This window comes from Martes martes (genome assembly GCF_963455335.1).
Source record: "Martes martes genome assembly, chromosome: 3".
In the NCBI taxonomy this organism is placed as follows: domain Eukaryota; kingdom Metazoa; phylum Chordata; class Mammalia; order Carnivora; family Mustelidae; genus Martes; species Martes martes.
Window position 1 is genome coordinate 33,059,499 of NC_137890.1, and position 12,087 is coordinate 33,071,585.

At 38.8% G+C, this 12,087-nt stretch overlaps 1 protein-coding gene across 4 annotated transcripts in view; it reads left to right on the forward strand.

Annotated features, from left to right (window-relative positions):
* KLF12 (KLF transcription factor 12) overlaps window positions 1-12,087 on the forward strand; it is a 425,486-nt gene that overhangs the window by 317,081 nt on the left and 96,318 nt on the right. For all 4 annotated transcript variants that reach the window (XM_080799529.1, XM_080799528.1, XM_080799530.1 and 1 more), the window contains one exon: window positions 4,202-4,337. In XM_080799529.1, coding sequence (XP_080655655.1) covers window positions 4,202-4,337 — 136 coding nt within the window. The remainder of the gene's footprint in view (window positions 1-4,201; window positions 4,338-12,087) is intronic.

Sequence of the window (12,087 nt, forward strand, 5' to 3'; positions counted from 1 at the left end):
TGAGTTGAAGAGAGGCAAACACGAAATCTGGCTTTGAGTAGAGGATCCCCCCATGTGAGCCTCCCTTCAACTACGAGCTTGAGAAAAGGGGTAGAAAAGCTTTGTTCACCAGGTAGCAATACCAACGATGGCCTCTTCTAGGAGAAGCCTGACTGAGGCGGGACAAGGACCAAAGAAAGGTGCCTGTAAATCCAAAATAACTGTCAATAGCTTTTGAATCTTTTGGATTGAGGAGTAAATAATAAAGAATATAATATGTGACTTTTAGTTTCCATATTTATATTGATGGCCCACTTAAATTTATGCTGCTTAAAGTCAGGTTGCCTCTTGGGAGGAGAATATAGAGGAGTGTGACAGGCTGACCATAACTGTAGCAGTTTTCCACATCATTGCCTAAAATCTCCAAAAGGATCTGGGAGAGTACATTGATTTGGGCGCATTGATTTTGTATTGCTGAGAACAAATCATCCCCAAATCTAGTAGATTGATACAGTAACTTTTTTTGTTGTTGTTGCTTACGGTTCTGTGAGCCAAAAATTTGGGATGGGTTTAGCCAGGCAGCTCTCATGCTAGTCTCACTGTGGTCACTCATACAGCTGTAGTCATCTGGCGGTGAGAAGGTGACCGGTCATGCTAAAATGAGTCACTTACCTCAGTTGGGGTCGGCTGCCAGCAGAGCAACATGTATTTTAGGCTTTCTTGGGTTCCTTCACATGGTGATGAGGTTCTAGAAACAGTGAGCAATTGAGGGGAAACCCAGTATGCAAGTGCTTTTCAAGCTTTTGCTTTGTGTCATGTTGGCTGGTAGTCCACTGGCCACGTCAAGTCACGTAGCCTGGTCTGGAATCGTCCTGGGACGCAGCCACATGAGGGCACGGACGGATAACTGGAGACATGATTCATTGTAGCGATCTTTGCAGGAACAGTTTTTTGTAGGTACATATTTGAAAATTAGAGTAGATATGTTCCACTGCAGGTGTTCTACCTTCACAGGGATTTTGTAACACACAGGAATGAAACTTACAAGTATCATCATCCCCACCCTGCTGCCCGGCCCCCTCTCCTCCTGCCCTGCTCAGCAATGAGCTGGGATACCCAAAGCTATCTCATCCCTTTCTCATTCAAAAGGAACAAAATCTCAAATATAAATTCTTTCCAGATGCTTATACTTGATTTGCTGCTCTTCCTTAGGAAGTAGATGATGTTTTTAGTTCTGGTGCCTAAGTAATGTTTCCATTTTCTCTGAATGGGTGCCCCCAGAGAATCACTTGCTTCTGAAATGACTGAGGAACTCAAAGACTAATGGAGGTTAACTAGGGGAGATGTTCCTATCCCACATTTAATAAAAATAGAGTAGAGTTATGCAAGTATGTAGATAAGCTAATCATCTGACCTAATCAGCAATGCAGATTTTAAAAAGCCTTTCTAATTACTTCCTCAGCTTGGCTGAAGGTATGGGTAAAAAGAGTTTCCCAGCATGCTGGTAGCAGATGTATTTCATAATATTTATTGAAAATATTGGAAAGAAATCCTCAATTATGATGATCCTGAAAAGTACATCAAAAAAGATATCATATTTAACATATTTTAAACTTTCATTAAGATATAAACATAACATATTTTAGATCATCAACTCTCCCACCAGTTATTTGGAATCATTATTACAATTAGACTTCAGCTCTCAGAGCCAGATTGCTTATTGGTTAACTGCCTGTGTCTTCTCTGAGTTGTGTTACTTATCCATGAAAGCTCTAGTTCTCTTGGACAAAATGGGACCACCGGGATAGTCTCCGTTCTTTAGCTGTTTGTTAATCTGGTATCTTGGCAAAGGAGTCCTAGTGCATGATGTTTCAACAACTTTAAATGTTAAGTTGCTGACATTTACAGGCATATGTAACACCACACAATATGTGATTTGGAAGCCTAGATAGATCTGATACTCATTTTCTTGGCAGAATTTGAGTAGTCATGAATGACTGTCAAATAAATCATTCTACAATAGGGTTGCCCAAAAAGAAGCTATCTATGAATTCCTGGTTGAAATGCCTATGTCATTCCTGTGTGCTGTGCTCCTTGAGGGATAGTTGTTCATCTTTACCTTCCACTCTGTGAGCTGCTCGTATCTTTCCAGCACATTCTATTTAATATAACGGCGTGAGTGAATTGTCATTGCCCACAGTCAAAATAAATCTTAAATGAATTGGTGCGTTTAGTGCCTTTGGAGTGACTGAATGCTTCAGTAGCTCCCTCATATCAGATGCTGTGGACCTGGTTACTGTCCTCTACAAAGTGCTTTTCCAACATCCATCTTCTAGGGAATCTTCTTCAGAGATCAGATGGAAAATAAACAGTGTTTTGTGCCAGACAAAGACAACATTCAAAAACTCTTAATGAGTGTCCCTGCATGATTCCTGGCATTTGGGAAAGTGAATGCTGCGTTTTGGAGAAGCGAGTGCTGAGTCATAGGACGGTGACTGGTTTTACTTGAGGACAGGGCCAGAAAATATAGATAATCCAATATACAGTTTACTTTATTGGCTAGTGACTTTGAAACTACAACATGTCATCAACTGGAAGTCATAAGATGTGACACTCTTGTATGCCCAGACTGTTAAATCTCTACATCACAGCTTCTTAACTTGGGTGCTTTTGGCATTTCAAACTGGATAATTCTCTGTCAGGGGGACTGATTATCCTGTGTATTGTAGGATGTCTAGCACCATCTTTGACTCGTGCCCACTGGATGCCAGGAGCATTCCCTTTCCGTGGAGTCACTACAAATTAGATTGTGACAAGCCAGACATTGCCAAATGTCTCCTGGGAGAAGGGGGGCAATTTTGTCCTCAGTTGAGGACCACTGCTTTAGATTATTTGAATGATTTTCTCTACATTAAAGCAGTGGGTTCAACAGATGAAAGTTCCTTCCTGACCAAGTTTAGTTAGAAATATGTGGGAACTCTCATGGTTTTTCTCTTTGTATTTTACATATTAGGTAGAATCGCGAGAAATTGTCTTTTTGTGGGTTAAAAAAAGGTAAAATACCACCATTTCCCAGTGTTTCTACCTAATGTATAATTTATAGTAACAAAGAAATGATTTGAGAAAAAAAATTATAAGCGTACCCAGATGTCATCGTAACCATGATTTTAAGTGTATTTTGCTTTCCTTTGCAAGCAGTGGTGGTTTTAGAAATTTCTTGTAGGCAGGTTTGAAGAGCCAACAGTCCGGCTGCCGCTGGCTGGGGCTGAAGTCATATATTTTAATAATGTGATTGCGTAGATTGTGCAATACTTTTAATTTAGAAGGTGTGCTTATTTTGTGCTTGAGGTGAGGGCTGATGGAAATCTTAGATGGCGGTGGATACTAAAACTGTTCATTGGGAGGAGGAAGTGGAAATGAAATCTAAATTTTAAAAATACGCATTCACATATTAAATGTTGATGGTAATCCTTTCATTTGAAAGGATCTGATGGTCTCAGTCAACAGGGGTCACAGAACATCAGGCTATTTCTTGCTTTGTTGGCAAGTTTATGGTGGGAGGAGAATTGTATCTGGAAATGCCTTTCTGAAAAATGAAATTGAAATGGAGATGAACACTTTCTAGCACATAAAACAAAGCTACTGTCATTTTGTGTGCTCTAGATCTCTACTTAGAACAGTAATGAACTGTGAGACAGTATTCACTGAAGTATGAAAAATACCAAAAACTTTATGTTAGTCCTGTAAACCTTGTTCTTCCTTAAGCTTATTAAGAGAGCTGTAGGCAGATAAAATCTCCTCTCCCTTGGCTCTCTCCACCTTCCAGCGAATGCACTAACCAGGAGTGAAATGGCTAGAACTCTGACAGCAGAAGCAAGAAGAGCCAGGGGGTTGCAGAGTAATTCAAGAGCTACCTAATCAGCTTCTGACCACTCAAGAGTTGGTAATGTTGTGGATTTTATAGTTCGTATTCTGCAATCGTCCCCTGAAACGGTGGAGAGCTGACGGAGGTTCTGTAAATCAAATGAACAAGGAAAAAAAAAAAAAGTCCGTAAATGCTCAGTACATAAAATGCACCACTTTCATGAATTCCTGGGATTTCTAGAGAGTTCCCTGTGCGTGATAGGCATAGAAGAGAGATGCCGTGCTTGATGTTGGTCCAGGACAAGGTGAACTTTGTGCACACTAATTTTAATTCATTATATATGCCTTTTTTTCCCAGCACAAATGGACCCCCGAGGCCTATCTCCCAGACAGAGTAAAAGTGACAGTGACGATGATGACCTGCCAAATGTGACCTTAGATAGCGTTAATGAGACTGGATCTACGGCCCTTTCCATAGCCAGAGCAGTACAAGAGTAAGTACCACGTTCTCAGGATGAAATGAGACTCGTCGAGGTGTGCAGTGGGTAATGGAAGCAGCAGTACCTCCTGTTCCCAGGACTTGCCCCTCTCGCTCGCGACGGGCTCGCGCGTCAGCAACCTTCCGCTCCGGCTTACATTCTCTGGGAGCAGGTTAGGCATGAAGTATTTTGCGTAGTTGAAAATCTGTGCGTTTATTAGAAATGAGGCGTCTGTGCATCTCTGCTAACACCTCCTACCTCTTCTCCCTAACTCTGAAAAAAATACATTGTTCTTTTTGAATGTCGCCATCCAATTACTGCCCTCATTGTTATCGTTCATTTATAACAGTCGAGAGAAATAAAATACGGCAAGTATGATGATCTTGTTTTGATAGGAGAATGCAGAACAGCTTTTCTGGAATGTTAAATTTGGAAGCTGATGTCTCACCACGTTGAAAAATCAGAATCGTGTGTGATTTTTGAAAAGATCTTTTTTCTCTCCTTATATCCGGACCATCGAGTTAGCTTTCATCCTTGTTAATCAAAGATAGTTGCTTTTCCATCATTGTCGATTCCGAATCTAGAATCGAACTAGTGACTAGTCCTTGTATATTTTTTCTCTGGAATAATTTTTGATAACATAATCTTACATAAGAGTAGGACTTAAATCGCCACTGCTGTTGCTGGCACATGAGTTATCGGGTCACTGAAAATGATCTTAAGTCACATTCCATATTTTAATTCCTTTCCCCAAATATTGACTAAGTTGTGACTCTGCTCTGTGCTTTAGTCTTTGAAATCTTTAAAACACACATACACACACACACACACACACACACGACTATGACATTTTAGAATTTAAAGCATATGTGTGTGTGTAAAGTGAATAATATGTTTCTATGTTCCATGGGTCATACATAGTATATATTTATGTAATATATGTCTATGCACACATACAAATACATATGGTATGTTAGGGGAAATAGGATATAATGGATCTAAAATGAAATTTGGCGTCAGAAACATTTGAATTCAAATTTGCATTTAAGCTCTTAAATGTTATGTGACTTTTGGCGAGTTATTTAACCACTCTGAGATGTTTCTTCATCTGTATAAGAAAATCAATATACTTACCTAGTAGCTCTGGTATGAGGATGTAATATAGTTATAAGATATAAAAATCAAGTCGCAGAATTTTGGTACATAGAAGGCTTCAATTGACTATGGAATTAGTATTATAATTATATAATAGTGTGTAGTACATGACAACTAGGAAATTAATGTGTGGCAAATGTTGTTATTCTAATTGTACAAATGAAAACACTCAGAATCAGAGAAGTTAAATGACTCCTCCAAAGTCCTATAGTAAGTAGTAGTAAGACAAAAGTTTGGACTTCTGACTCCCAAAACAGAGCTTTTCCTAACAGTACCTGTCATGTTTTTTCCAGTAATATTCTTGTACTTCAACACTTATAAAAAGCATTGTTTCACTCCTTTGCACAAATAACTGGTTCTAGTCACCCAGTTTCTCCAAAGCAAATGTTCATTTGCCAGGATAGGCATGGAATCAGAGGGGTTGCTGAAATAATGTTTGAAATGATGACATGCTGAGTCACCTCATTGCTCATTCGGTGATCAGCACAGTTTAATATGGCTTTGTGTGACCTAAATCTTAAGATCCATCTTTAAAATTAGACTAAATGATGACAGGCTTCAATCCTAAAATGAATAGTAGGTTTCAGAGATATTTTAGTCATATTGTTTTCCTGTATCATCATAATACATGTATAATTTCTGTGTGTATGTGTCTGTATGTGTATGTGTATGCGTGTGTGTGTTTACAGAGGTGGGTTTTTTTTTTAATTCAAACTTTAAAGTTGGGAACTATAATTACGAAAATCTAAATTATGTTTACTTTATTTGGGACTTAGCATATAATGATATTAACTTTTTAAACATAACTATTTTTTTTTGCTTTTAATATTATGTGCTTATAATATGTAGTGTATTTTAATGTGAAACGTTTAATAGCAGCCTCAAGAACTGGAGTCTCATTTTCAGCCTAACCTCTCTGGCTTGCTTTGTGAAAACATTTTCAAGGCACAGTAGCTTGTATAACTGCATATGCCTGCCTTTATTACTGTTTCAAAAGTTGCCTGTGTATCTAGGGAAATGCCAGATTCATTATTCATGTAAGTGTTTTCATTAAACGATTAGTAAAGAATACTGAGCCGTCACCTGGGAAGCCCAAGAACGCCAGGACCCATCAATAGTTAATTAAGTCTCATTCAAGACACAGTGTGTATATGTAAACACCAGGAAGTGAGAAGATAGCGTTAGATGAAGCAAAAAGAATGCTCTGCAGAGATCTCTTAAATATGGGTGTATTTCAAAACTTACAGTAATACACTGAGGAAAATTTTTTTTTTTTTTTTTTTTTTTTTTAAAGATTTTATTTATTTATTTGTCAGAGAGAGAGAGAGCACAGGCAGACAGAGTGGCAGAGTGAGAAGCAGGCTCCCTGCGGAGCAAGGAGCCCGATGTGGGACTCGATCCCAGGACGCTGGGATCATGACCTGAGCCGAAGGCAGCCGCTTAACCAACTGAGCCACCCAGGCGTCCCCACTGAGGAAAATTTTATTCTGGGACAAATAAATATATAATCCTTGTTAGACACATTAAAAAAAAAAATCTGTACTTAGGTTTACCCGAAGTTAACTTTCAGTGTACGTCTTTCTGCTTCTCTCTTAGTTTCTCCTTGATTCTTTAATGCATATTGCTGTTGGTGATTTTCTGTTTTTACTTTTCCTGTTTGCCTTTGGAACTTGATGCCTTCTGTTAACTCAAAAGCTGTCAAACAAACAAAAATTCCAGCGTACTATGGTCAATAAAATAATGCATAAATAATAGTGTAAAACATTAGCTTGGCATATACAAGATGAAAGGATTTCAGAAGACACCTGTTGACCTCTTTCCTGTACTTGCAAAACTTTCTTGAGAGAGTTAGATTCAGAAGTATATCTACAGATAGAGAGGCAATGGCGTCAAAGCGTTATGTTTATTAGAGGTAGCATACTTTCAAAGCTTTGGGCAACCAGGACACAGTTGGCTTTCCCATCAAAGGGAAAAGGAATCATGGTTTAGAAAGTGTTCCAAGGTGGGCCTCTTAATTCATTGGCCACCAGTGAAGTGTTAATCAAGGAGAAGAGGAAGATGAGGAAGGAGGATATTAGGGAAGATTGACACTAGAAATGGATGAAACTGCCTTGCCCTTGACCTGTCCCTACAACAAGATGCTAACCCGCAGGGTAGATGCTCCTATCTTCTTTCCCATTCAAGTTCAGAGTCTTGTCAATAAGCACTTTAGTTTGAGGGTTTTTTTTTTTTTTTAAGATTTTATTTATTTGACAGAGATAGATCACAAGTAAGCAGAGAAAGAGAGAGAGAGAGAGGGAAGCAGGCTCCCTGCTGAGCAGAGAGCCACATGCGGGACTCGATCCCAGAACCCTGAGATCATGACCTGAGCCAAAGGTAGCGGCTTAACCCACTGAGCCACCCAGGCGCCCTGTAGTTTGAGTTTTTAATTAAGTGACTTACATTATTGACATTCGTATATTAACATAGCATAAACCTTAATATATGAATATATATTATTTTCTAAATGACTGTTACTGTGCATTTTACTGTTTTTGTTTTATTTTGTTTTGTTTTGTTTTTAAGATTGATTTATTCTGGGTGGGGGAGGGATGGAGGGGGCAAGGGCTGAGCACAGAGCCTGCCCCGGGGGCTGGATCTCAGCACCCTGAGATCGTGACCTGAGACAAAATCATGAGTTGGGTGCTTAACTGATTGTGTCAGCCAGGAGCCCTTGCCTTTTACTTGGTTTTTTTTTTTTTTTAAATGAACTTTTAATTCTTTAGTTTAAGAAGTGTTTCCTTTGATTTGAAACGCAGAAGTTGTTAGGCAAAATGGCATCCTTCCCGCCAGATACTCAGATATTTCTGTCTTTAAATAAAAAAGAACATCACTTGGTACTAGAGCAGCAACCTGAGGTCACTCTGATGTGTATAGATTTATATAGTGAGGTTCCTGAACTGTGCTTGGACTAATCATTTCAGCCATTTTCATTAATTTGCTTGATTATTGTTTATCAGCTCGGGATCAGTGAATTCAAAGACAATGGAAAAAGCCACAGAGAGGCCCACACACAGGCTCTACCCTTTTCTTGTTTTAACTATGCAGATACTGTCCAAGTCAGAAACCACGTGTTCAGTAATTCTGACAAAGCCAACTCCCAGCAATTCATAGAACATCTGTTTTGTTTTGGTCTGGGTTTTTTTTTCCCCCCGATGGTAAAATAGGGTCGTTACCCTTAACAACTTGACAAACATAATTATGAAATAAGTGTTTGGAAAAAGAGAAGTACAGGCGCATGATTAGAGCAAATTATTGTAATTAACTCTCACCCCAGGCAAAACAATGATATTTTTTTAAATAGGTACAGTTTGGCTGTGTTACCCAGACCCTCTAATTTCTGTCCCCGTTTTTAACTCTTTTTCTCTAATTCCAAATATTCATACTCCTCGTTGGTTATCAGGAGTAGAATAATCAACTTCATACAAACCAAAGTGTAAGTGAATGAGAATATCTCCTGAGAGAAATTTCAATATAACCGGGAAAAAACCTTAAACTAGAAGAATAGGGACCGAGACACAGGCATCCCCCGTTTTCCTAAGTTCCTGTTACGCCACTCTGCTTTTACAAAAGACTTGTTAGGACCTGTTTATGCTAACTGAAAGAAAGCGAAAGAGGATTTTCATCTTTACAAGAAAGATGAACAGCAAAAATAGTGTTCAGTGTTTTGTTGTTGTTGTTTGTTTTTGTTTTTTTGCAGTAAGCCCTTAGAGAGGCAACGCATACTCTAACCAGAGAGAACAGCCCCACCAGGCTCCCTCTGGGAGCCACACCCAGCATCTCAACACCAGAGCTTTGAGCCTTGTCTGTGAGCAGCCTCCGTTTATCTCCACTTACCGTGTGCCTCCATCAGCAAGATGGGTTCTTAAGGTGTCACAGAGGCCTAAGAGAGGGGGGTCTGAGAGTCTGGGAATGCTCCAAAACTCTTCCATTTAAGTTAATGGTCATTGCTTCTTCGCTCTACACCATTTTGGCTTACAAAACGTTTCATAGGAACGTTCTACTTTGGGGTATTAGGGGAATCCTATATGAATACTTTCAGTAAGAGCAAGAGTGGAGGATGAGGGAAGCATTTGAAGATGTAAAGGAAATATACCTGTGTTACTCAGTGTCAGTCCTTAGAGAATTGGTGCATGCATCTTCCTGTTTAACTCACACCACAGCTGAGGAGCCTACCCTCTCTGATCTTTATTATAACTCTCAGAGGAAAGAAAAGCAACAAAATTTGTAGCATTAGTAACTGTGCTTTGGCTACCTTCCCTGATACTTGTTACTTGATAAAAGGATATTCCTTTTAAATGGTTCATTGTCAAGTACATTTAAGCTAATCAAAACACTTCACTGTCCTCCTCTCCCTGTTTTTATTACACTTGACCCTTGAACACAGGGTTGAATTATGCAGATCCACTTACACGTGGACTTTTTTTGGTAAATACAGTAGGATACTGGAAATGTATTTTCTCTTCCTTATGATTTTCTTAATATTTTCTTTGCTCTAGCATACTTCATTCAAGGATACAGTATGTAATATATATGCAAAATGTGTATTAATTGACTGGTTATGTTACTGATAAGGCTTCCAGTCAACAGTAGGCTATTAGTAGCTAAGCTTAGAGGTAGACAGAAGTTACCTGTGGATTTTTGTCTGCACAGGGGGTCAGCATCCCAACCCCAGTTTTTCAAGGGCCAACTGGGTATTGCTCATGTGAAGGTCCCTTCTCCCAAAAAACTGCTTGGATTTCTGGAAATGAAGAGTATTATTATCTTTAGCACATTTTCACTTGAATGATCTTTGAAAGAACAGGTATGGTAGAAAGTTAGATATCCTATTGTTATTTCAAACTTTGTTGCTAGTTCAAACCTCATAGTTCTTAATTTAGAAAAGTGCATTTAATGATAAAAGGTCAGAAGTCTTGAGTGGTATTTTTTTGGTTTTATTTTCATTTTTCTTGTTCTGAACTTCTTAAACACACCCCCTCCTGTTTCTCTTAATGTCCTCCTGTATGATTGTGTTAATGTCTTTTAAATTACAGTAGAGAGCAGTACAAGAAATGAGGAAGGAAAGTGAAAACAAAGTAATTGTAACTGACAGCCTACTTTTTGGCAGATACTATGAAAACTCATGTAGTTTTCATTTAATTTGCCCTATGATCCTGTTTTTATCCTGCAAATAAAGAAATGGAAACCCAGAGAGGTTTACTCTATCCCCAGAGGTCCTACAGCTGATAATTTGCAGAGCTCATATTCATTTCCAAGTTTGTCTGACTATAAACCCATATTCCTTTATGAAGGCAGCTACTGTCTTTATGTTGTGGCTTTAATATCTCGAAACTGCCAACTATCTAAAGCCAAGTTCTTTGAACTTCAAATCCCAGCAAGTACACAATTTTATAAAGTAATTTCAGATTGTTTCATCTTTAAACTCATTGTTACTTTAAATATAATCTGATATGGAGAAAATAATTCTACTCCTGTACCCTCTCAGAATTTTCTTTTCAAAAAGCTATTCCACTTCTATAAATCACACACATTATATGGAAGTGTGAGGAAATAAAATATGAACATATTAGTGTTTTTCATTATAAACTTCACTGGTACTATTTTATTTAAAGAAATTGTTGGGAAAAACATGGTTTCAAGTGTGTTTTAATATACACATACGTGCTGACATTCCCAAAACCAAAAAATGAACATCCCTTATAGAATTGCTTTCTGCCAATCTATAAAAGGAAAAGTTTGTCCAAGGGTTAACATCGTCCTGGGTCATCTTATTTTGCACCCTTTGACTGAAAGATTTGAGAGGACTTGGATCATGTGCCTCCCCTCATTTGCTGATTAGAATGAACTCAACCGAGCTGATCGTGCTCAGAGAAAAAGCCAGAGAGCGCGACCTGTCAAAGGACTTACGTTTTTCTTCTCAGATCTTTCCTGGATTCTTGTCTCATTAAGAGAAGCTATAGGTCATTTAATAAGCCTAACATGTTTGGGACACCTTCAGACCCCCCCAGTTCCTGTCCTACCAAAGAAACAGCGATGATTCCCCTCAGTAGTTGGAATTCTAAATCTATCATGGCTGATACGGGCTCTGCTGATGGGTAAATCTGAGAGGTGTTCATTCCCTTGCCAGGGGAGATAAATGTTTTGGGGTTGCTCTTCTTTTGAAAGAGCTCAGAAAAAGCTGCTGATTTCCCGTGAATGAACACAGATAAAATCCAACATGTATGCTTAGCCTGCCTCAGCCCATCAGTCTCCCATGCCTGAAAAAAACAATTAAAATAGTGATCACTGAATATCTCAGTCCCTTGGGTGTTTAATACCATCACACCCACACACAGTCTCATATATCTGCCTTTGGTGGGACACTCTTTGTCCCTCCTTAAATTAAGAAAAGCGGGGTGAGGTTTGGTCAATAAATAGATATTTGAATTGTTTCATGAAGTACCAGATTAAGTGACCTGTTCATTTGGTGCATAGTTAATGAATTTATTCCACCCCGTGTTACATGCCGAGGACAGGATGAATGGTTCGTAGTACCTTAGCACAGGGAGCTCAGCATCGAAATGTAAGAGGT